The sequence below is a fragment of the Pleurodeles waltl genome, chromosome 10, assembly GCF_031143425.1.
Source record: "Pleurodeles waltl isolate 20211129_DDA chromosome 10, aPleWal1.hap1.20221129, whole genome shotgun sequence".
Lineage (NCBI taxonomy): Eukaryota > Metazoa > Chordata > Amphibia > Caudata > Salamandridae > Pleurodeles > Pleurodeles waltl.
The window spans coordinates 125272836-125299935 of NC_090449.1; the positions used below are offsets into that span (position 1 = coordinate 125272836).

Below are 27100 nucleotides of genomic sequence, written 5' to 3' on the forward strand. Positions count from 1 at the left end.
CCCTAAGTCTAAAGTTAAGAATCTCAGCATATGGTTTAATGCAAGACCCTGGCTTGATAGTCAGACCACCTTTCTAGCGGGCAAATGTTATGGGATCCTGAAAACCTTAAAAAAGATCCTGGGACTTCTTCCAAAAGTTGCTAGAAAGTTATTAGTCCAGGCTCTGGTAATGCCCAGACTGGACTATTGCAAAGTGATATACCGGGAAGTCTCACAATCCAGATTGTTAAAATTCAAAAGAGTGCAGAATGCCGCAGCTCGCTTAATCTCCTGAGGTGATCGCCTATGGGTTCAGCTCTTGCCAAATGGCATTGACTGCACCTGGGAAAGACAGTGTCCTTCAAAGCTATGTGCTACTGCCACCGAACCCTGAATAGGAAAGGGCCTCGCTGTCTGCACTCTTTTTATCTGCCTGGAAGAAGTCTTAAATCTGCAGGGGTCTTTTTAGCCTGTATTCCTACAGTGAAAAGAGCACGCATGAGAGGTTGCTCTTTCAGTTTTTTAGCCTCTAAAATGTGGCATTCTCTACCTCTGTCTCTTAGACAGGAAAGCACTGATTAGCTTTCTGACAAAACGAAACACTTGGCTATTCAGACAGACTTAAATGGTTAAATCCTGAGTGTGCCACCTTGATTTTGCATCTGAGAGAGAAACCTTAGCGGGGGGACACTTCACCAGAAGTAACCAGGGGCTTTATAAATCACTTAATGTATATCTAAAACATATATATATAACATTAGGAATTTTACATAATTACTGTTCATTAAAATAATTATCAATTAAGAAATAACTGCCGTTCCATTACTGATTAATTAACTTCCCATCCTATACCCCTACACATGTACAAATACACACCTAAACTATAACTTCACAAATAAGCATTCCATAATTTACATATTTAAAATCAATTAAATAATTAATTACCAATTAAAAATTAATTGTTAATTATTACTTGATTAACTTCCCAGCCTATAGACCCCTACAAACATAGTAAACCCCAACTAAAACATAATTAGAAAAGTTAAATACTCCATAACATAAATATTTAAAATTCAGAAAAATAGATTACAAATAATAATTAATAAAATACATTAATTACTAATTAAATAACTTCTCACCCTATACCACTACAAACCTAGCATACTGCAACTACAAAATTAGTAAAATAATCCAGTATTCAATATTTTGCATATTTAAAGATTAATTAATTAATTAAATAAATAATAATTTAAATTATTAACATTGTTATTGAAATACTTAATTACCCACCCTAGATGTTTACAAACCTAGCAGCTTGCAACTAACATATAGGTAAAATAAATAAGTATTCCATAAAGTACATAACTTAAATCAATTAAATAATTGATAATTCATTGTTACTTATTATTTCTTAATTTACTTCCCACCTCATTCCCCTACAAACACAACCACCCTCTATGACACCATAAATTACGATAAAAAATTCAAATAAATTCTAAATCACTTAAAATTACAAACTATGGGGGTCATTTTTACCACGGAGGCGGTGATAATGTGGCAGTAGTACCGCCAACAGGCTGGCGGTACATACCGCCACATTATAACATTGGTGGGTTGGGTGAAGCCAACCCGACAATGTACCACTCCGACCGCCATGGCGGTAGCAGCCGGCGGGCTAGAGATAAGAATCTGCAACCCGGCGTCCGCTATTGTACAGCATTAGGCATTTTGGCCCTGCCTACCACCATGGTTTCCGTGGCGTTCGTAACGCCACGAAAACCATGGTGGCAGGCCCCATCAGTGACAGGGAATTCATTCCCTGTCACTGATAAGAGGCCCCCTCCCCCAAACACTTCCCAGATGCCCCCCACCACCTCTCCATACATTCCCCCCTTCCAATCCCTCACCCTCCCTACACACACACATGCAGACACGCACCACGCATAAACACACTCGCTCACACAGGCATACATGCATGCATCCATTCATTCATGCACACATCCGTACCACTTTCACACTGACACACAGACACGCATTCACATATCCATTCATACACGCATTCTCACAAATGCATACACACACACAAACAACACTACATACATTTGCAGTCAGGCACACACTCCCACATTCATGCACACACCCCCCACACACACAACACACCCCACCCCCGTTGGAAACCCAACTTACCTGGATCCAGGGGGTCTTCCTGCAGGGAAGGGGACAGGGCGCTGCTACCGCCAGCAGCACCCATCAGCAGAACACTGACGGGCTGGCGGCGGTCTACTGGCGTGGCGCTGCTGGTAGTAGGTGTGCCCCCTTAACGCCATCTGCCAGTATGTCCACAGCTGGATTTCCACCCTTTTTGTGGCGGACAGTTGTTAGCTGTGGCAACAGTCATTTGGCAGCCGTTGCCCACGCCGTGGGTGGCATTTACCGCCATTGTTTCAATGAGGGCCTATATTTTAAAACTATAACCTTTATATCAACAATAGTAAGGCTAACAATTAAGATATCAACTAAACAAATTAAAATAATTAAAACACAATGGGGGGTCATTACGACCCTGGCGGTCCGAGACCCCCAGGGCTAAAGTGGCGTCCGTACAGCCAACAGGCTGGCGGTACGGAGACCCATATTATGACCGCGGCGGTAGCGCTGCGGTCGCACCGCTGGGGCGGCGGTTTCCCGCCGTTTTAGCCCCGGCGGTTTCCTGGCGGTTTCCCGCCGATTTAGCCCCGGCGGTGATAATCCGCCAGGGCAGCGCTGCAAGCAGCACTGCCCTGGGGATTATGACTCCCCTACCGCCAGCCTGTTTCTGGCAGTTTGCACCGCCAGGAAGAGGCTGGCGGTAAGGGGAGTCCAGGGGCCCCCTAACAGGGAACCGTGCAGCTTTTCACTGTCTGCATAGTAGACAGTGAAAAGCGCGACGGGTGCTACTGCACCCGTCGCACGGCCGCAACACCGCCGGCTCCATTAGGAGCCGGCTCCTATGTTGCGGCGGCATCCCCGCTGGGCCGGCGGGCGTAAACTAGGTTTGCACCCGCCGGCCCAGCGGGGATGTTGTAATGGGGACCGCGGGAGTGCGGCCGATATGTTTTACTACTATATTATAGAAAGCGATAATAAAAACATAAATATTATTAAAAAACTATATTATTTACCTTAAAAACAATATTCTTGTCAGCAACATTTGTGTATTGTGCTCTTCAGTCTCTGTTATTTTTGCCTCCCGGTATTTCAAATCGGATTTGTTGTCCAAATACCACCCACCACACCTCTTTTTATGCCATCCATCGAGAGCCCTATGAATTCTGTAATTCCTCAGCCAAGAAAAATTCTTCTGGAATACATGCTTGCCATATCCTACTCACTGAGGCTACAAATCATGATGTATCTAGCTGTACTAACATACATACATTGATTGTATCTTTTAATTAGCTTAAAGGGTGTTATTTGGATTAATTTAATGTATTGATATGAGTTAGAGAAATAGATTATGAAATAGACATATATCAAAAACTGTATAAATACATGGGCAGAAATATTCAATGATATTCAGAATAAGAGAAAAGGAAAGAGGGAGATGAGTAGAGGGGTGGGGAAAGAGTGTAATATAAGGAATATAAGAAACAGGGTAATAGCATGATTCTTAATTTAAACAACAAACTTTAAGAGCGTAAACAAGTGAAACAATTCAAAAGTGAAATACAATTTTTAAATAACAGAGTGAGGATGATATCAAGGTGGCCTGGGCAATTCTTCGATGTTTGGACAATGTAAGAGACATCTTGCACATGAATTGGTGAGCAAAGACCTTGCAAGGGCTCTTGAAAGTTCTTTTATTAGTGTCAATTAACTGAGCGATACGAATGTTTCGTCTAGACCAGTGTTACTCAAAGTACGGCCCGGGGGCCGCATGCGGCCCTTTTGACCTTTACATGCGGCCCCCAGAACACCAGTAGGGCCAGGATGCTGTTTACTCAACTGAGCACTAATGTTAAGAGGATGTTAAATGAACAGGCAATCCTTTAGTTAAACATTATTTGAAGTAAGGAAGTTGCCCTGCACTGCTTAAATGCAGGAACACTTTCATTCTTTAACAAATCTTGCAGCAAATGTCTACAACTATGATAAGGGTTCTTAAAAATTCAAAAAGTGCATTTCATTAACACAGAACCATTTCATCATAGTACATCGGATAATATTAGTGCATGGAGAAGTATTTTTTTTTTTAAGTGATAGATTTCAAACATAAATTCAGCAACATTAATTCTTCCCCCACCTTCATAACAATGCCAATAGCGAAATAAGAGGCAAGTCAGTTGTTATCTGCACTCTTTGATTGGCCTGATTTCCTATTATACATGAACAATTTCATCATTTATTAAAATAAACACAAGAGAAAGGTTTGCTCGGCGCACATCCCAAAGCCATGCATTGTGAGGTCCTCTTGCATACAATAATGAAGAAAATGAAGGGAACATGAAATAAAACTGCCTAGGATCACAAAATTAGGTAAAGAGGGGAAGCTGGTATTAATGCCAGGTTTTCTGGTTTCACATTGTGCGATTCAGCTACTAGATCTATATGCTTTCCTGCCCCCTAAGCCCACCATAAGCCCTCCCCACCCAGAGCCCCCTTCTGCCTTTCATCGCCACTCTGCTAGCATCAATGCGGCCCTCGGTCATACAACAGACCAAACGTTGTGGCCCCTGAGAAAATTTTTGCGAGTACCTATGGTCTAGACTGTGGTTATAAGACACTTAAACAACAGAACTAAAAGGTAACATTCAAAGTAGTTTTTCAGTTTTTTTTTTAATTTGTTGAAAAGCTACTACTAATAAATGATCAATTATGCTAACATTGTAAGAACAAAAATTCCGTTCTTCTGATAAGCCTGTCTGAAATGTGTTAGTGAAGGTAGATGGTCAAGTATTTTACAGATACCGTTTATTTGAGACCAACCTTTGTGCCAAAAACTAGAAGCATCCTGACAAGAGAAGAGCATATGCTTAACGTTTGCTAAAATGTACATCATTTTATGTAAATGGTCTGGTGTTATTACTAACTTAATAACATTTCAATGTTATGGAAACATAGAAGAAAGCAGAACAAAGCATCAAGGACGATGCTCCAAGCTCTTTATAAATGTTGGATTTTTCATCAGCTGTGAGCAAAAGTTCAACGGGTAAGGAGTGAAAACGATTTATTACCCATCTAAATAGCACATAAATTGCAGTGATTGGTCAGACAGGTTATGCATTTTTAAATGCAGTCTTTAGCTCATCAAACAAAGTTTTATGTTTCAGAAGATGATTAACTGCGGGACTGCGGGTGATTTGAATGATATGCCCCTTGGAAACTAGCCACAAGAACTTGGGCCTGTTTGAACACTGGAAAAAGCTAAAGTGACCAACTGCACTTCAAGGTGTTACCTGAGCAGAGCAAAAACTCAAAAGATATATACTGCCGATGATTCACGACGTCATTTTGGCCCTAGATGCACATTTACACCTGAAAATGTCCCTAATTACACCTGTGAGGAATTTACAGACGGATCCACATGTAAAGCTGTGTCCGACTCGCTTTCCAGGTTTACTAGTTTTAACAACTACTAAATCTTCACTCTTTCATAGGACTGCACGTTTACATTGATTGAATATTTGCTTTGCGAATTGCATTGATTGGACCCAGTGTTTTTGTTTGCAAGTACTTTAGGCAGGACCCTGTCAAAGACTTAATATATTCAGATCAACAAAGGCAAACAACATTTTCAAACAGCTATTGGACCCAGAATAACATATTTCAATATATTTCTAAATTTCCGCGTGTGTGGTTATTTACAGAGCAGTAGTAGCTCCATCAGCGCCTTGGGCAGGCGTATTGGTTGCAGAGCATGGCAGAGGGCTCTTAGCATAGTGAGCACTGTTGCTAGGCTGCTTGCGTTCTGGGAAAAGGCAAAGTTCATGTCTTCTTTCCGACACCCGCTGGGGCTAGGTTTTGATTTCAGGAGTGGCAGGTAATCACGTCCTGAGTCCCTTAAGAGCTTTATCAGCCCTGTATGACTGAAAGTCGGTGTCAGGTTGACACTAGGGTGATGAGAATGCCTAGAGCTCATGGAGGTGAGAGTATAGCTTGGGAGAGTGATGGGGAATGGGTTACAGTGTAGTAAAGGTTCACACCAGGTGGCCTGATTGTGCTTTGCTGAAGGTCAGGTCAGTTGACTGTAGGCTTTTGCACCAGGTGGAGTGCGTGCAGGGTATGGCTGAAGGCCATGCCAGGTGCTCAGGCCTCAATGCACATTGGCAAAACCAATTATTAGGTTGTGGAGTCCAGGGAACTAAATGTCTATCATGGGTCCACTTCCATTATTTCCTATGGGCCTGGGGAGGTGGCAGTTGAATCCAGGGCAATTCAAGTAGAAGCATATACTTCAGAGTCTACTACTAGGCACTGCTCATGTTTTACACTCTGCATTCTGGCTACTGGGAAAGTTTGAAACATTTTGTGCTAAAAGTCTGCTGCACACAGCTGTAGGCCATGTACAGAAACGTATTGTAATTAGCCTATGGCTGAACTCTAAAGTGACAGAGAGATGATCAGCTTCAGTGATATCACCAGTGATGATGCCACATTTGGGTTCACTAGCCGTTCATAAGGGTAGTTGTGTCAGTGAAATGGTTTAGTAGTAGCATAACAGTGGATAGATTGTTTGCCTGATTCCAGGACCAATCAAAATATCTAATATAGCACTTTCATCACACACACATAATGATGTATCTTGTTACAGTCTTGCATCCCTAAACTGCATGCTATTGCAAATATTCCTCTATAATCTAAAATTCTAGCATGAAAAACTGACTTTTACTTAAAACTTCTGACTGTTTCTGCTACTCTTTTTTCTTTTCGAATGGCACTCTCCTTCCCCTCCATCTTCTGCATGCCTACTCTCCCTGATCACAACTTAATGTCACATTCATGTTCACCTTAATCTCTAATACTGTATTTCTGCAAACTGCCCATACCTCATTTACAAGATCATAATCTCTCCTCTTCTAAAAATCATGCCCTGCAACCTAGAAATATATAGCATCTTCTTTCCGATCTATCAATCTCACTGACCATGTGCATGTGTAACACACACAACGTCAATGATCACAAATACATCCTATTAATTTAATCACCACATGAAAGTGGATTGAATGCATGGAATGGTTTGTTTGAGCACTAAGCCCAGTAGTCAACAATAACCAATAACACTGGACTAACCACTAACTTTGAGTTCGGGAGTAATGTGCTGCTGGGTGTAAAACACTTCAACACCTCATCAGGGGTAGTAAGCACCATATAAATGCAATTACAATTGATTCTGCATAACTTAATTAATTTGAAAACTGCGCTGATATTTGATTATTTCCGCCCTCCCCTCCTATTTTGTAAAAAGCATTCCTGAACTACAGCAGAATCCCTGATCTGCTTGATATCATGCTTCCAATTGCTTGAGATACAGATTGTTTATGTACTTTGTATGAACCAAGGTTATCAGAATAATATCAAGATTAACAACTTTTCAGATTTGTCCTTTGTGTACCATGAGCATTATGTTTTACAGGTATCATCTCTCAATACTACATCACTGTTTTTACAATCTGAGTCCTTTCAGTCTTGTAGCAGAGGTAATTCTGTTTGATTTGGGAACTTCACCAATGTGTGTTCATGTTCTACACTTACCTGAATGATAGACTGAAGCTCTTGAATTTTAGTCTTCATCATCTCATTTTCACGCTCCAGCTCCAACACTTGTTCCTTTTTGGGTCTGTTCTCAATGTCATTTTTCAGTTTTAAGGACTGGTTCCGCTCCAGTTTGCACTCTTCCTCCATCTTATTGAGACGGTGCTTTAGCTGATCAATCTATAATCCCAAAACATGGAAAAGTAAGAGAAAGATGTAAAACTATTTAGAGAACCCACACTCAAAATAATGCTGGATAGACAGATCTAGAAGGTCCAACTTAAAAAAGACACTTTCTATATGCAATACAATCTGTCTGACCTTTTCTATTTGCTAAATTGAGAGATAGGATTAATTGTCACTGTTAAACTCACTGGTTCATTGTATAGAGAATATGTTGCAGGTAAGTGCAGTATTAAAACGTTTTAGAAACGTTTTGCTTCTCTAGTATCTAAAACTATACTTTGATACTAGGTTGAATATCACAGGTTTCTGTGTCACATTCTGTCCATCCATATTATCAAAATTCTTATGTGGATTGGCTGTGGTAATCAGTGTTACAAGGGTACAAGGTGTTGCCCAAGTTTATCTAGCATCCAACCTTTGTTCAGCTCTTGATCCAGGATCGGAAATGCGAGAAGGTGAAGGTAGTGAGTTTGATGCAGTGCTCTGTCAGCAAATAATGAACAAAGCCCAGAGTAGTGCCTCCAAAAATAGAGTTACAACCTGTTTTAGACAAACGCTATTTTTTTGTTTCTGTTAGAATCCCTCACTTGTTCTCAAAGGCTGGGCATGACAAATTAGATCTTGTGTTAGAGAATGTTTGAGGTGACGTTCTACCAAAATTTCCACCATTTAAAAACATCCTACAATACCATCTTATCCAGAATATTGATTAAGGCTAGATCGCTAAGGTAAGTGTTAATAGCTAAGTATTTTTTTTACTATTCTTAACTCTGCATCTATGTACCTTAACAATATGTTTATCTTCATGATAACAGATTTGATGTAAGTCTACATACTTAGCTTCAAAATACAAGGTTAACCAATATCCGACACTCAATAGTGTTGCAGAACAATATTTTGTTTCTTGATATAGTGAATTATGCAACTGTTTAAGAGTTCCATTGACTCTTAATTTTTCCTTTATAGGCAGTGTTTAAGGCCTGAATTCTGAGCCAGCCAAGGCTGTATTCTCCTTAAGGATGCTGACCCACTCAATTCTAAGTGACATGGTGTTTTTGCACGTTAAATTACTGAGAGTGAAAATACTGGGCCCAATTTTACTGGTGCATTTCTGCACCACATGAAGGTCTAGGGATATTTTCCACAAGGTGTAAAATGTCTACTGTAAGGTCCCCAAAATCAGGTATGCAATTGAGATGCAGGGCCTAGTACTTTGGAATGTGCATGTTAATCCCTAGTCTGGGAACTTTATCTCATGTTGCCGGGCATTAGGGACAGAGATGTAGGCCGGAATCTGTAACTCCCGCCCCTAGTATCTTTCTCCCTTCAATTCCTTGCATCTCATAATGGGACCCTAATTATGTCTCCGCCATTTCTGCCTGTTTGTATATGGAAGAAGCTAAAATACAAATACAGTTTAAGCAAAAGATTCTGCACGACAGAAGTGCATCCTTAATTGTAATTCACCCAACAATAAACAGGGAACATTTCTACTGCATGCAACAGTTTTTGTTATCTACTGTATATTCATTTAGAATTTAGGATATCTTGGAGACAAAAACACTGTCTGTTATTCACCACCCTTTTCTTTCACCCCTAGTCCAATGCCGCTCACCTCCAGTTGCAGGTCTCGACTTCTCATGACCGCCATGTTCTTCTCCTCGCTGAGCTGGGCATAGCGCATGGCCAGATTGTAATTGTCATCCTTAACTTTAATCAGCTCATCATTGTAGATGTTCCTCTCTTCCTTCATCTTGTTGTACCTCTCCTGGAAAGTAAGCAGCTCCACATTGACAAGCTTCTGCTGCTTCCTCTCCTCTTCCAGCTTTTGTGCCTTGGCCAGGAGCTCACACCGCTGCACATCTTTGGCCTTCACTTGTTGCTGCAGCTTAATGACTTCGTTCATGAGGAAGTGAGTTAGACCCTCATGTCCCTCCTCAACTGGAAACAAAAACAAATGCTTCATTTAAAACAGTGTAGGCACCCCAAAGATTTTCTTGAGGCCAAACACTGGTGTTGATGATTGCCAGGGCTGACGAATGCCAAGGTTACCATTTCTTGTCTCTACCTCATTCATCTTTCTTCTACCACTCCATACTTCAAGTTTCTTTATCTCAATCTTACAGTTTTGTTTCATGCCAACTTTCTCCATTTGTCAGTTTTTCTATCTATCTCTTCCTCCATCCTCTCTTTCTGCCTTTCTCCCTATTGCTCCTGGTTAAATCTGGAGATTAAAATATTAGTCCCTGTCCACAAACTAGGCACTGAAAACCCCCCATATTGGCCATTTATGTAGAATCTTGCGAGGATGTAAAACAGCTTTCCAACCCGCACATACTAATTCTTACATTGACCCGTACCATGAAGTGCTTTCACTATTGAATCAAAAAGACATTGACAGGGATTGAAGGGTTTAAGGCATTTATTATCACCTTTCTCCAACCCACACATTCAGCTATCGCTACCTATTCATCTAATTGAAGGCTTATCTTCCGTTTTTTCTTCTTTTGCCTCTTCACCCTAGTTTTTCTCCTATATAAAAAAAGTCTATTTCTATTTCTATCACATAAATCAAAGAGATATTGGGGCAGTCTTATGGCATAGAGGAAGAAGGGAGTCATGACAGAGTAATTGGCAAGTACAAAGCAATTAGCCAAAATATATGTTTTAATTGCCCTCTGAAAAGTCATGTAGTTCGAAAGGTGATTTATCGTAGCAGACAGTTACACAGCTTTTAAGGTTGTGCACAAAGGAATGTCCTTCCACTCACTCCCTAGCCAACTGCGCAAATGAGTGATAATTTACTTCACCGTGGAGTAATTCTCCCTTCCTGGCTGGGTCCACACAACCAGGTGCTTTAATATAATTGATATGGAACTTCTGATGTATCAACAGTTCAACTGAGAGCCCTAGTAACATACAAGGGTGTAAAGACCCACCACGGCCTCTTTGTAAGGTGAGACTGGGTCTTATATAGGCTTGGCAGGCATTCAGCCTCCACCGAAGTGGAGTAAAACTATCCCTCACAGTTAGAGATATCTGACTTCCTGACTGGGATACTGATGCAAATGGGGAGGGAAAGCAATTGATTGTAGTCCCACCCTCATTAGGGCAGGAGGACTGTTACAGCGACCCACCAGTCCTGTGGCGGACTGACTGCTGCATAAGGGGTTCCTACTGATGGAGGCAGTAAAGGTTTAGCTGGTGGCAACCATTGATTTTCCTGACTATAAACAGAGTGAGAGAACTTTAAGTATAGTGGGGTGGAAGGTTCACCAGTTTCGGGCATTTCTTCTACTCATCCAAACTCTAAATGAGGCCCCTTGTTGTATGAATTTGAATTTATTAACATGAATTCTTTTACAAACCCAGACTATGGTGGTCACAGATAATCATGGGTTGAAATTAAGAGGGTACACACATTCACGTTGAAATGCATAAATATTTTGTTAAGAATCAGTCCATTACGACCCTAATAAGTAATGATGTGGTTTACCAGTGCCTAATTGCCACATTCTCTCTATAATTAGAATGAGCGCATTTTTCACTTACTGAACATGAACAATTTGCATGTTATTATGATTGCATAATTAATTATCCATCACACACAAATGAATTGTGAATGCACCTCCACAACTCTGCTTGACAATTATCATGTGTATCAATTTTATCAGACACTCAAATCCCACTTTGAATTACTTTGATGAGCATAAGGACCCAACACTTTTATTTATTGGAAAAAGTTGTGATCCCCGTAGTTACACCAGGAAATATGGCTAGCGTTTTTCAAGAAGAGGATTTGACCAGTAATATGTAGTATAATGGCCCTTCCTGAAGTTAAAGAACCCACTTCCAAATTCCATTTTGTTAGACGTGACAACCATAGGGAAGTCTTCCCCCACCTTTCTGCCTACCTTCCTCCATTTTTCTGATCTGCTTTTTGCTGGTTTTAGGACTCTGAACACTTTACCACTGCTGACCAGTGCTAAAGTACTTGTGCTCTCTCCTTTAAACATGGAAACATTTGGTCATACCTAAATAGCATATTTAGTTTATCTGTAAATCCCTAGTAAAGTGCACTAACCATGCCAAGGGCCTGTAAATTAATGCTACTAATGAGCCTGTATCATTGATTGTGCCACCCACATAAGTAGCCCCTTAACCATGTCTCAAGTCTGCCATTGCTAGGCCGGTGTGTGCAGTTTCATTGTCACTTGGACTTGGCATTTAAAACTTCTTACCAAGCCTTAAACTCTCCTTTTCTTTCATATAAGTCCCCCCTAAGGTAGGCCCTAAGTAACCCATAGGGCAGGGTGCTATGTAAGTAAAAGGTAGGACGTACTTATACGTTTTCAATATCCTGGTAGTGAAAAACTCACAAAGTTCACTACTGTGAAAGCTGCTTTTCTCACAGGCCAGCATTTGGGAAGTCCCTTATATGCTTTTATGTGGCAATTTCTGATCTGAGAGGAATAGACTTGTCATATTTGGTATGGTTGGAATTGTAGCGAGAAATCCAAGTTGGATTTTACATTACTATTTCAGAAATGCCACTTTTAGAAAGTGCACTTAATGCCATCTGTCTACAGCCTGTCTCCAATCGGTTGTGTCATGAAACAACGCATGCACTTACCACGCATGCCTTTACAACGCGGTAAGCACAACACATGTCATTGTGCCACACATACACTTACAACATTTTTTTTACCACACATATGCCTTTACCACGCATGCCTTTGCCACAAAAAGTTCTTGTAAAGCCATGGTTGGTAAAACCATCATATGGTGGTAAACAGTAAAGAGGTAAGTATAACTGATATATATATATATATATATATATATTTTATTTATTTTTTGTGGGTCTGTCCACACTTTACGTTGCACCACTTGCAAGTGGAGCGGCGACCTGATGGAGCGTGTTTGAACATATATATATATATATATATATATATATATATATATATATATATGTATATATAACATTTAGAGAGGGACGCAGAGGAGTGGATTAGGGTACTGGAGCGCCAAGCTGTTTCCTAGGGTGACCCTCTCCCAGTGCTTTGCAGAACAGGGCTCGTGAAGGAAGGCACGGTGTGGAGAACTTTTAGCGATCTTCCCAAATTAGGGCCAAACCTCAATTTTTCGACTGCTACCTGATTAGCCTGTTTTATTTAATTTTCCCCCACCTTTCCTCCAGGACCCTGAATAAGGATAACTCTGGCTGTGACCGGCCTAGTATCCAGTAAAAGGCTTCTTTCATCTCCAGCCCGTGGGGTGGGGTAGTAGGGGTTAGTTGAAGGCTGGAGGAGAGTTTGGGCACATGGGGTCAGCTCGTACATTGACAACTGACCTGCTGGATATCAGTGCACCGCATTATCATGGCAAATCATAGAGAGTGAGTGGCTTCACCTTATAAATTAGCATGCTCTAATGATTTTTGTCTGTTTCACGTTATCTAATCCCAATGCAAGGGTTTGATTGAGAGAGGCATTATCAATGCTCTGACTACATCTGGTATTTGTTTTTGAAGATATCACCCTAATGTTTATTTGTTGTACCCCTCACTTGTATGAAGAACCTGTATGTAACATACAGAACAGCTCTTCAGCTGCTGTCTAGGTCATAGGGGACACCAGCTACTAGTGTGAAAGGAAGCAGGGATGGATGAGCAAGGTAGGTAAACCAGAGATGCTGAGTAAGGGGAAAGAGCAAAGGGGATATTAGTTAGCTGCATGTGAGATTAGGGAGATGAATATTACTTGAAACCCAGCCCTATCACCAAAACCAAAGGTAAACTGCAAGGTGACCATGTATCCTTCCACAAAATACCATGGACTTGAAGAACAGTGACGCCAATCAAAGGTAAAACCTGAAAACTACACAGGTGCCAGAGAGTGAAAAGGGATGACCCAAAGCCCCACTCTCTTTGTACTGCTTCTTATATGTACCTATTTTTTATTGAAGTATTGGTAACAATAGGTCTTTCATACTGATAATGCTGTTTGCAGTGAGACCTAGAAACACTCAGGATAGAAAGTGTCTGGGAGACCCGATATATTAGTGCTGATTCACACAGGGCCTAAGCTGATGCAAGAAGCCACCATGACCAGAGCAGAGAATATGGGTACAACAAAGACAGAGTGGTGTGTGACAAGAAAAGTGAGTACTTGCCTGTAAGAAGAACATTGATTGAACTATTCAAGTCAAACTATTCTCCACAATTGTTTTCAATTCCACTACTTTCTAGAGAAAAGTAAATTATAATATAAAATATCATTTAAAAATATGCAACATTTATTTACCTGTGGTGAAAATGTTTTTATGGTGGTGTTCAGTTTGTAAACCCTTTAAACCAGGCGAATGATATTTTTCTAACTAACTAATTTTAAGCAAAGGATCATTTAATACATTTTACTGTCATTTAGCATTTGTGGTCACATGAGCTTTTTCATATTCTGATTACAGTTTCCATACTTTACATTATTTTGACCGATTTATTTAAAATCTTTTGTCAATATGAAAAGGCTTTTTTACCATAGTACATATCATTGGCTATTCATATCAGGTCAGGAAATAGGACAGATATCCCTCATGAAGACACAGGGACCCAAGAATGGTCATCACAGCACTGAGTAATCAGGTGGAATGATCGGTCACCCTGCGGCACAAAGGGCATAGTGACAATATACCATGTACATACTAGAGGCATTTAGTTGAGATCTGCAGAGAACAGAACCACTGTAAAAAAAAAAGCATTAACAAAGCCAATATATCTGACTTTAAATTTAAAAAGCAGACCTGCAAAAAAAGAGCTTCCAGGCGCTCCGATTTTAACATGAGAGTCTGGCAGGAGCTGGTTCAACTGCACCACAGGAGCTTCCAGGATGCTCGATATGTGACCAATCTCTCGGCAGCAGCAGGAGGCGAGCCACCGAGCATGCTGCTGTGGAAGCCTCTGGGTGAACTAAGCAAGGAAGCGCATCAGTATGAAAGTACATCATGTTGGGAAACATTTATAGTCTACATTGGGCACATCCAGACTCAAACATCAGGGAGGGCTAACATGTCAAGCATGGGGTTTGGAGACATCAGTTATCTGGATTGCTTGTGGCAAATAAGCATTTTAAAGCACCCTAGCTATATAACATTGTTTTCAATATTGCAAGATCGAATGTAACTTTTAGGGGTTTTAGGGTTTTCAACAAATTGTAGCACAATGATTGGCAATTTTTTCATTTATTACAAGTTGGGATGGTCGAACTATTTAGATGCAGAATGTAAGGTTCCAGTTTATGTGTCAATCTATGACAAATTAAACATTTCAAACACACTGGACTTGTTGCATTACCTAATGGGAATTAAAACACACACAGGTTCAACAGATATTTGAGCATCCTTCAGCAAAGGAAGGTTTGAACATCTAGTAGCAAACAGTGTGGTTAAACCCTTTGCATGCCACAGACGTAACGGTTACGTACAGTGGCACAGCGCTGCTCTGCCACTGACATTCCCGTTACATCCTGGCTGTGACCCATGGAGGAAGGCAGGGGGTGGAGGTCGGGAAGAGGCAGGGATGGCAGCAGAAGTGCTTCCGCTGCCACCCCGACCCCTCAGAAACATCTGACGTGATCAGAGATCACCCCATCATGCTGGAAGAATAGGCATCCCAAGGAGACTGATGAGGTTCTCCTTGGGAAGGGGGAAGTCAGAGAGGCACCAAAGAAAAGGAAAGACATTTCCTTTCCTTTCATGTCTCTCTGAGCATTCTTTCAGCACGATTGCATAGAGATCGAGCTGCAGGAATGCCCACTAAACACCAGGGAGTTTGTTTTTTTGACAATGTCACATAAGGGGAGCGGCCTCTTAGGCAGGGGTCACTTCCCATGGTGGTATATTATTTTAGGCCTTTTTTTCCCCTCTTGGAGGGCAGATCGGCCTATTTTTCTTAGGCCCATCTGCCCCTAAGGAGGGCAGAAACCACTAATCACAAGGGATTTTTTAATTTATTTTTTTATTTTATATAAGGGAAGTGGCCCCTTGAGCAATGCTTGCTCCCCATCCGGGCATATTATTTTAGGTCATATCTGCCCTCCTGCAGGCAGATTGGCCTATTTTTATTAGACCTATCTGTCCCCAAGGGGGGCAAAAACCACAAGATACCAGTTTTTATTTGTTATTTTACATAAGGGGAGCGGCCTCTTAGGCAAGTGTCGCTCCCCATGGGGGCATACTATTTTATGTCATTACTGCACCCCTTGGGAGCAGATCGGCCTATCTTTATTAGGCCCATCTGTCCCCAAGGGGGGCAGAAACCACTAGGCACCAAGGATTGTTTTGTGTGTGTGTGTGTTTTGTTTGGGGAGCGGCCTCTTGGGCAAGTGTCGTTCCCCATGGGGGCACATTACTGATGGCCATTTCTGCCCCCCTTGGGGTCAGATCGGCATATTTTTATTAGGCTCACCTGCCCCAAAGGGGGGGGGGGGCAGAAACCACTAAGGCACCAGGGATGGGTGTGTGTTTGTGTGTTTTGTTTGGGGGTGGCCCCTTGGGCAAGGTTCGGTCCCCATGAGAGGGCACATTACAGTAGGCCATTTCTACCCCCTCCTAATACGCCCGGGGGGGGGTAAAAAGCCCACGAACTGCCAGTGAATTAAAAGAAGGTGGAGGCTGCCAACTACTGTGGGTATAATTATGCCCCCACCCCAACTGGGGGCAACAGTCTTTCAGCCCCCTCTGCAAACTAAAGCATCTCATCCCAATAGCAAGCAAGAGGACGTTTGACTCTTTTGGGTTTTCATTTTGCATATGTGCCAAGAGAGCTTGTCTAACTTGGAATGGTGAGTGGCAGCACTTTTTGGACTTTGGTACGCTCCCACCTAGAAAAACCTACAAATCACAACTCCCTCAGGTGTCTAGTTTTCAGAAATGTCTGGGTTTGGTAGGTTTCCGTTGATGGCAGCAGATCCCAGGGCTGAAAACGCAGATGCCCCGCTTGCAAAAACAGGTTGTTTTGTAATAGATCATTTTGCTGTGTCCAAGTTGTGTTTTGGGCCCTTCCCTGTTGCAGGCACTGGGCCTACCCACACAAGTGAGGTACCATTTTTTGCGGGAGACTTAGGGAAAAGCTGGATGTAAGGAAGTTTGTGGCTCCCCTCAGATTCCAGAAATTTGCAGCACCGAAATGTGAGGAAAAGGTGTTTTTTTTGCCAAATCTTAAGGTTTGCAAAGGATTCTGGGTTTCAGAATCCAGTGAGAGATCCACAAGTCACCCCATCCTGGATTCCCCTCCGTGTCTAGTTTTGAAAAATGTGTGGGTTTGGTAGGTGTCCCTGAGTGCCGGCTGAGCAGGGGGCAAAAATCCACAGCTAGGCATTTTGCAAAAACCCATCCATTTTAGTTGGGAAAATGTAATGTGTCCACATTGAGTTTTAGGGCGTTTCATGTCTCGGGCACTAGGCCTACCCACACAAGTGAGGTTCTATTTTTATCGGGAGACTTGGAAGAATGCTGGGTGGAAGGAAGTTTGTGGCTCCCCTCAGATTCCAGAACGTTTCATCACCGAAATGTGAGGAAAAAGTTATTTTTTTGGCCAGATTTTGAGGTTTACCAAGGATTCTGGGTAACAGAACCTGGTGAAAGCCCCACAAGGTTTCCCTAAGTGACGACTAAGCTACAGCCCAAAATCCACAGCTAGGTACTTTGCAAAAAACACATCAATTTTCAATGGAAAATGTGAGGTGTCCATGTTGGGTTTTGGGGCTTTTCCTGTCGCGGGCACTAGGCCTATACACACAAGTGAGGTACCATTTACATCAGGGAGACTTGGGAGAACACAGAATAGAAGAACAAGTGTTATTGCCAATTGTCTTTCTCTACTTTTTTGTCTTCCAATTGAAAGTGTGTAAGAAAGAAGTAATTTTGAGAAATGCTCTGTAATTCATATGTTAGTATGGGGACCCCCAAATTCAGAGATGTGTAAATAACTATTGCTTCTAAACTCCTTATCTTGTGCCCATTTTGGACACTTTATGTTTTACCAAAGGAATTGCTGTATACAAGATGCAGCTCTTTTATTTACTCTAAGTATCTTGGGTTCTTAATGAACCTTCAAGCCCTATATATCTCCACATCCAGAAGGGTAAAGCAGAAGTAATGGTATATTGCTTTAAAATATTTGCCATAGTTGGAAAAAGTTACAGAAGAAAACGTAGACAGAAATGGCAGCTTTTTTCAACTCAATTTCAATATTTATTTATTTCAACTGTTACTTTCTATAAGAAAACCTTGAAGGATCTAAACAAATTACCCCTTTCTGAATTCAGAATTCTGTCTACTTTTCAGAAATGTTTATCTGTCTGCGATCCACCATTGGTTTCACTCCTATTTCTGTCACTAACTGGAAGGAGGCTGAAAGCACAGAAAATAGTAAAACTTGAGTATGTCCCAGTAAAATGCCAAAACTGTGTTGAAAATGTTGGTTTTCTGATTCAAGCCTGCCTGTTCCTAAAAGCTGGGAAGATGAGGAGTTGAGCACTGCAAACTCTTTGTTGATGCAATTTGCGGGGGAAAAAAACAGATGCTTTCTTCTGCAGCACTTTTTCCCATTTGTTCCCCAAAAACCCAAATTTTAGCTGTATTTTTGCTAATTTCTTGGTCTCGTCCAGGGGAACCCCCAAACTCTGGATACCTTCAGAATCCTCAGAATGTTGGAAAAAGAGGATGCAAATTTGGGGTGGATGGCTTATGTGGACAAAAAGTTATGAAGGCCTAAGTGCAAACTACCCCAAAGAGCCAAAAAAAAGGCTTGGCACAGGAGGGAGAAAAGGCCTGGCAGCGAAGGGCTTAAGCACACTTATTTAGTTATTTTTATGGCCATTCATTATTTACCTCCACATATAATTCATGCTATTTGTGCAAAAGGATGTATGTAGAATAACAACTATCTTGCTCGCTGATAGGGGATGCCTCATGTCCAAGCTCTAAAACACATAGAATTAAAAATATATTTTAATTGGTACTGATATAACTCCCATCAAATGTGCTTGGTTTTGAAAAGGCTTGGTAGGCATACAGCCTGAAATGCGACCCATGTTTGGAAAGCTCTACTGAAATAGCGTAAAAGGATTAGTCATGCTAAATCAAAATCACACATGAAGTTTCAATAGGGTTACCAGGTATAGCAGTTGCTGCCCCTAGTTTACTCTTTAGTACCCACAGCACTGCCCTTGTCCCTCATTGTCTCAGGAGTAATGATGGCAGTGGCTGGATCAAAAAGTGTGCAGCCCTGTTTTTTATTTTAGTGGACATTATTTTAATTCCACCTTGACACTGGCTAGCAAATACCTAAATGCTGAAAAACTAGGTGTATGTCAAAATGTTTACCTGCTTTGCCATTGGTTGTGAAAAGTGGTGGAAGTCACTACAACTTTTTCTGCCATTTTAGTGAAAAAATGCCCATGGCAGACAGAACTGACACAGAAACGTGTAACATACCAATGAATGCCGGCAGGTGCAAATTATAACATAGGAATACCTTTCATAAAAATATTTAGCAACAATGCATAAAGAATAATAGAAGCTGAGTTATACAAATAGCATGGTTAGACTTATCTGGGAGAATGTTCAGTAGTTGCATGACAAAGTTATTATGGAAACAGGTGTGAATAATTAGACTAGTGTCTAACAGGTTAATGGGGCTAAATCAGAACAACTGGGAAAAGGTTTTGGACAAGGAGAAGTAATTTTAGTGTGGGGAAGATCACTGGTAGTAGACAAAGTGATAAGTACTATGTTTGGTAGGCAGTTAAATAAGTACAATAACTAGAACATGTATAATCTAATAACACCCTCATTTTATTTTCAGAGATATCATACTATCTTATGTGACCAAGAAGCAATTACTCCAGAAGATACCTACATTTAGTATTACGCATTCTACTTCCTCTCCTGCTCACCTTGCCTTCTCTCCTCCATCCCCGTGAAACATAGACATTATCCTCACTCTCAACCTTCCACCCTAAGCTCACATCATTCAGCACCCCGAAAGCCTCCGCTGGCTAGCAATCCAGTATTGAGCACTCTTCAAACTCCTCACGCCACAACATTGGCCCTACGTATCTCATACTGGTAAGCTTCCACAAACGTCCCAGACACCTCCGCTCAGCAGGATTTCTACTCGCACACCTCCTGCACAAGCAGAACCAGATCCAGTTGTTGTACCTTCTCTGACCTCACTACTAAAGTCTAGAACAACCTGTCCCTGCACATCACAGTCACGTACTCATTTTTTGAATTCTACAAGAAAGTGAAGACCTAGCTCTTCACCCAGCCTTGTATTGGCTCGTATTGCTCCTGCTGCAACACCAGGTACACTTCTGGGTGAGTTGTGTATAATAAATTTGTCAAATTTCTAACCCTGTTGGCCTCTGTTCTTAAAGCAGCCAATCCCCTCTTCCACGTTCACTCCTACTGGTCCCTCTACTGCTAAATGTAACTATTACACGGATGCTTATGAAAAGTCTGTCTTTAGATACTATGAAGTGACTTGTCAATTCCTGCTTCCCAGGGGCTGTCTTTGGCCTGACAAGCTACTTCTGCCATTACTTCTAACCAGTACGCTACCATTTGGCAAAAAGACACACAAAATATGTCTGTATACTGATGATGTACTCACAACTTATAGACCCAGTCCGTTCTCTTCCAAACCCTCCCCTGAATCCTTTAGGTAGCACTAAATGAATTTGGAGAGGTGGCTAGATTCATTACCAATCTTCAAAAATCTAAATTTCAGAATGTATCATTCCAAGTCAAATGGTGAACACTATACTGTCACAGTTTGACTATGTGGAGGTAAAAATCTTCCCACCTCACTGGAAGATATAGCGCTGTCAAACTGCATAGAGCTTCTGCATTTAATGCAAGCCCAACTCCGCAAGTGGCTAAATGTAAATTTATCATGGCTGGGCCAGATAGCTGCAGTCAAAATGAAGGCCTTCCCAAGATATTTATATCTGACCCAATGTCTTCCCCTATGACCGCCATAAGTAATCCTGAGGCATCTAGAAACTATGATGAAAGCCTTTATCTGGAGGGGGTAAAATAGCCAGCCTACCTAAATGTATAATGTTTTGCCAACAGGCAAAGGGTGTCCCCCTTTCCCAGTTACTTGAGTCACGCTGGCCTCCTGAAACTTTGTATTGACCAAGACAGGTTTGTCCTCTTACCCCTCACCTCTCACTCCTATATTAGGGAACTTTTACTTCACCCCAGACAAGCATAGCATGCAGTTTGCTGTAATGCAAAAAACTGGCTGTAATCAACTGTGAGATTAGTTTGACCCAGTGATCAAAATGGGTGGATTGGAGGGGCACGATGTGCCCCTACTTTTCTGATTTATTAAAAATCGTTCCCTACTTTTTGTAAAAAAGACAAACTTCTCAGGGCGGTTAATTTGGATATTTCAAATACGCTTCAGCTGAAGCGTCATGCAGTGAGTCTCCCGTGCAGTGAAACAAAAGCCATGCATATAGTTAAACAAGCCTTTCTTCCATAGTACCTGCTTCCCTGAAAGAAATGCAAATGTCCGCAACAAGGACGCTTGGGACCCGGTACTGGCTTTAATTGAGCTAATGATTCAAAGCTTTGGATGACTAAAATATTTCTTTTTTAGTGGTAGTGCAAAGAGTTAGCAACTGACCTGTGAAGCGCATGTTTTTAATTAAAACTGTATTTTTATAGTGCTTACTACACCTGAAGAGGTGTTGAAGGGACAGTTATGTAAAAAATTGCATTTCGTATAGTCTGGGTATTACTAAAATGTATATTTTGGAAGCACCATTTTATCTTAAACTTTTTTGTAAATTTTGTAGCAGTCTTTCTATACTGTGAGTTATACAAGTGTAAAATAATAACTTACATATTCAGACAGGCATTGACCTTGTGGCACTATGCGCAAGTCACTATTCTCCACTGCACAAACCAAGATTTAATTCTGTTGCTCTCCAGTTACACATAGACCTCTTCCGTTCGAATAGAAGTTCCTTAATGTATAATAGTGGATTTCCCACTGTGTAGCATTTTTTTTAAATGCATTTTCATTTAAGCTGCATGTTATTTTATATGTAGGTACCTGACGATTAAAGACCAAATAAACTTACAGAATATTTAGTTTTTTAGTCATATCTTTGACTCTGCCCCCACGCTCACTGACTCCGCTCCATTGCATGCAACATCACAGTCCCCATACTTTTTTGAATACACTTAGACCACTGGTTTCACCTTCATGGAATTAAAGCATATGGACAGCTCAAACACGATTATGGCCTCCCCGAAACTGAGAAGCTGCAACTCTTTCAAGTGAGACAATGGTTGATCCACAAAAGGATGAAACCAGGAGCATGCTACCCCCTTGACAGCTTTGGAAAAATGGATCCTCCTCTATGGGATGATAGGCTGTTAATTTTGATATCTATAAAGCTATTAATTCGGACCTCTTTTAGACCAACATGGCTTGTCAGCACCGATGGGAGGCCAAGGTGGGGAGGTCACTCACAAACAACAAAAAGTGAAACTCTTACAAAAATCATGCATTACTTCTGCAGTACCCTTAACAGGGTTCACATATAGCTCCATGGGAAATGTGGCCTCTGCTGGAGAAACTGTTGCACCTGCTCTGGAATTGGCCCAAACTTCAGATGTTTTTGAAGAGGTCCAAAACGAGATTGATGATATGGTTGAGATACAAATGCTGAGGTTCCAGGCATATGTAATTCTAGGGGCAGCAGATTGTCTCATGTACTGAATAAAATCACACAGGGGATGCCAAATTACACTATTGCAGAGTGCAGCCAAACAAGCCATATTGAAACTCAGGGGCAAAGAAGAAACACCTATGCCTAGATCTTGGCTAAACCAGGTGTGGGACATGTTGGGGATGGAAAGGATCACTCTTGGTCAGATGGACAAAGGTGCTAGCTTTAACTTCTTTTGGAAGGCGTACAGCTCCACACTGTCAACTGAGTTCTACGAAGTCACCAGCCCTAAATACTTTTGAGTTTTGAAGATTGTCCCGTTATCACACGACAAGCCTAACACCAACCCTAAAAACAGGACAAATATACCCCAAATGTAGAGAAGGTAGGCATCTGCGAGAATGATATCTGAAGGCTGTAGGCTCCTAATAGCTGGTGGGGCCTTTCGAGGCTTGGGGGGAGGGCTTTTAGTAGAGTGCAGCGCTGTTTTGTTTTCCTTCATCCCGCCTTGTTAAATGTGGAGACTGTGATTCATTTGCTCTGTTCTTCATTGTTTTCATGGTAAACGCTGGCAGCTGATCCCACCGGCCTTGTGCTGTAGGCAGATGGTTTCGTATTAGAACAAATAAACAGAGTTAATCCTAAAAAATGTTCCATAACCTACAGTTTCTGGTGCTTTTAATACTAAAGCCGCAAGGTAACTTTCAGCAGGTTTCCTTGACAGAATTTACCTATGGAAAAATACGAGATTGTGGTGCTTGCCGCAAAACATACAAAACCGATATGTTTCATAACAGGAGATACTGCGCATATCAGAATTACTTGGGCGAGTTGTAATCGGGGACTTACTCACTTTAGGTCACTTATTGCAAAGTTGCACACCGGATTTGAGGGTACAATGGTGTACATTACAATACTTAATGAAGATATATTGTAAAGATTTTGAAGTGCATCTATGATGGTGATTATGAATAGCAAACACAGAGCCCTTATCTAACATAGCCTCAGAACCCGCCGTAGCGGACTCTACCGGCTATTAAAGGCCCGCTCCCGCGTTCGTCTTGGGACTTTAACAAGGGAGCGGGCCTTTAATAGCCGGTAGAGCCCGCTACGGAGGGTTTTAAGGCTATTAGAACATTCTGCCATTAATGGGCAGAATGTTCTCCTAAATAAAACAAAGGCTTCACGGAACTGGAGGGGATTAAAATCCCCTCAGCAGCAGCTGTGAACAAAGCCTCACGGAGCCTGTGGGGATTTTAATCCCCTCGGACTCTGTAAGGACTTTGTTTTATTTAGGAGAACATTCTGCCCTCAAATGGCAGACTGTTCTAATAGCCTTAGAACCCGCCGTAGCGGGCTCTACCGGCTATTAAAGGCCATCTGCCTTGTTAAAGGCCCGAGCCGAAGGCTCAGGCCTTTAACGCGGGAGCGGGCCTTTAATAGCCGGTAGAGCCCGCTACGGCGGGTTCTAAGGCTATAATGGCATGACGTAACTCTTTTCATTATTTGGGAAAAGTTAAAATACTTGAAAAGGACTTTGATTTTCAAAGCAACATGACTGATGCCTTTTATTACTTTGGAAACTTAATTTATATGTGTTGCAGCATACAGCATTAACTTTTCTTGAAACTTGTTTTTCATTTGACAAATTATATAATTTGTATTCTGTCCAGCATTTACATCAGCATATTTTACAGGTTTGCAGGTCTGGAAATAGTCTGTAGTCTTACTCATTGTATCAGTCCCTAAAGAATGAAAAGCACTGATGTTCCTGCTGAAATAAGAGCCGGAGTTTTAAATCCCTATAGAAGACACATATGCCATACGGACACATTTTTCTGGTTGTTGTGGAATTGCATTTATATATATAGTCCATAAACTCCTTACATTAGGATACTATATTTATTTGTCCACTTGCATGGTTCTACACATTAAAAGTGGTTAACTTGCAGCGTTAAATATTAACACAAACTGCTTCTGATATTGGTGTTTAATGTATACAATCGTATGAGTTCAATCCCTTTGTCTTTGAAACCCCAAATCTTTCAGACATACAACTGTCTCTGCATTTTATTAGGCCTGTGATGGGGCTTAATGTCTTGTGTGTGTTACTCTTGTATTGTTACAGAGAACTTCTGCAGGGTGAAATCTGCCAAAAAAAGGAGCTTTTATCCCCCACTGCTGCTTTCACACTTGTGCAATGGGCACATTTCCCTTGAAAAGGAATTAAAGTACGCGGAGTGAGCAGCATGTACACCTTACGTGGTGAAAACAAACTGTCCTGCAGTAACCGTGCTTATAGGGCAAGCAGAACACTTTACAGTGACTGACCTGGCTAATCCAAGCTGGCAGCCCCAGTCCAGAGGTCCCACCCCAGCCACGGCAGATAGCCAGGGTGGCTAAAGCCCTTTCAGCCCTAGGGGCACTGCGCGCCTGACCGGAAGAGTGGTGCCAAACAAGAACTACCTTTTCTGCTCTTCCCTAGTGGACAATTTATAACAAATGCAAACATCTGTAAAAAAGCAGGGGGCTGTGATCAACAATCCGCAGAGCCAATACCTGAAGGTAGTTTGCCCAAACAAGCCAATGGCTGAAGGGGGCTGATCCAAAGTACACCTTTTTAGAAAACTAATGACACGAGGTCTCCCTGAAAACTAATGCTGTTTGTAACCAGACCTAAAAAGATAGACCCATTTCTGGACAAAACAATACTCCAGATTCAAATATCATTACGCAAGAGAATTTGCAAAGGATTTGCTCAAACTGACTTAAAAATGATGTAGAGTAAATCATGACCTAAGTGCTCTGCTCTCACATCTTCCTTTACATTTGTCAGCAACACAAACTCTTCTTTGCATCATTCCGGAGTAGACATATAAGGCGTGTGCTGCATGTTGTTTTGGTATGATAAGTTGGAATATCTTTTCAGTATTGTAAACAGCGCAGGGCATGAGTGGTCCGCACACGTGCTATTCTCTACAAACCTACCGTTCTGTTTTTATGAAGTGTCTTTCAAGAGGGTACTTGCATGGAGAGAGAGAGAGAAAGAGAGAAAGAGAGAGGGAGGGAGAGAGAGAGAGAGAGAGAGAGAGAGAGAGAGTGTGTGTGTGTGTGTGTGTGTGTGTGTGTGTGTGTCTGTGTGCCTGTCTTATCAGCCTAGTCATTATGTATATTATGCGAAATTAAAGCTACGACCATCCAGCCGTCTCGCTTCGTCAAGGAGAGATGCAAACACTAGAAGGTCAAGAAAGCTTTCTTCTGATGTGCTACGTTTTGCTTTAGAATTCTGCTACTTGCTGCAATCAAAATTATTAGCTAATATGCCACAGAGTCTTGGAATCTACAATAGCCAATGGGATATACTCATTCAAAAAACATTTCTCCTTTTGACATTCAGAAGAAACAAAGGTCTAGTGAGGCTTTACAGTCCACTCCTTCTTGCCCATCAGCGTGATTTGATCTTCATGATGCTTCTTAATTCAATGGCAGTATTTTTATGCACCTAATCTATAGAGAGAGAATAGGAGAAGCCTTCTTCTCATTGTCTCTACCCGCTGGAACATCTACCCGTTCCAGAGGAAATCAGCCTCATGTCTCCTGACCTGCAGAAAAGGGCTAAGGACCCTCTTTTTCCATCAAAGTCCCCATTACCTGATCCCCCAGGCCCTCCCTGAAGGCCCCAACATGTTGACCAAGACCATTGGTTGTACTTAATATTTTTTGGCACAACGCAACAGCCAAAGTTGCTATTCTGCATTGCGTTAATAGATGCAAACAATGCGAAGCCATACTTATTAAAATACCTTGCTGGGGCTGTCATCCCATGTCCTGGCGCAAGAACAATCTGCCTAGCACCAGATGCAATCTTTGATGAGTGGATCAGGCTTTGCATAATAAAACTTGACGCTTGCACCGTAATGCCCTAGGTCCACTCAAATAATTCCCCAGAGATGCAAAGTGATGCAAAGCAACACAAAACACAACTTTTTATGCTGCAAAAAATATCCTAGCAAGAGTACCAGCTGCTTTACATTACTTTGAGCAACTGAGCACTAACACACTTACTGTCGGCACAAACCCTTAATAAATCTGGGTGTGTAATGTAGTTTCTAGCTTCACAACACTGTACACAATATGCACTCCAATGGTCCTTGCAGCTGTAACCCACACATGTCGTCAATTACATCCTTGCAACATAAGTATCACAAGTAAAATAAAATATCAAAAAGAGCAACTGAACTCACCAACAATTGTTGAAAATCTTCGGGTAGGCTCTTTTCCAGTCACAAGCTTATATAGCTCTGGGTAGTAAAATTCGAGGCTCTCCAAGAACACAACATAGCCCCGGTGGCCTTTTGTGTGAAGGATGTCCAACAGGCGACCTATAGCAATGCACACACAGCACAGAAAGAATGAGTATCATGTTAAGAGCAACAGACCACCTCACCAGGCCA

The 27100-nt window shown here is 41.6% G+C and overlaps 1 protein-coding gene across 2 annotated transcripts in view; it reads right to left on the reverse strand.

The window, feature by feature from the left end:
• Positions 1-27100, reverse strand: part of CARD11 (caspase recruitment domain family member 11) — a 538982-nt gene that overhangs the window by 336755 nt on the left and 175127 nt on the right. For both annotated transcript variants that reach the window (XM_069209962.1, XM_069209961.1), the window contains exons 3-5: positions 26891-27028; positions 9512-9837; positions 7711-7890 (exon numbers count right to left, since the gene is read on the reverse strand). In XM_069209962.1, coding sequence (XP_069066063.1) covers positions 7711-7890; positions 9512-9837; positions 26891-27028 — 644 coding nt within the window. The remainder of the gene's footprint in view (positions 1-7710; positions 7891-9511; positions 9838-26890; positions 27029-27100) is intronic.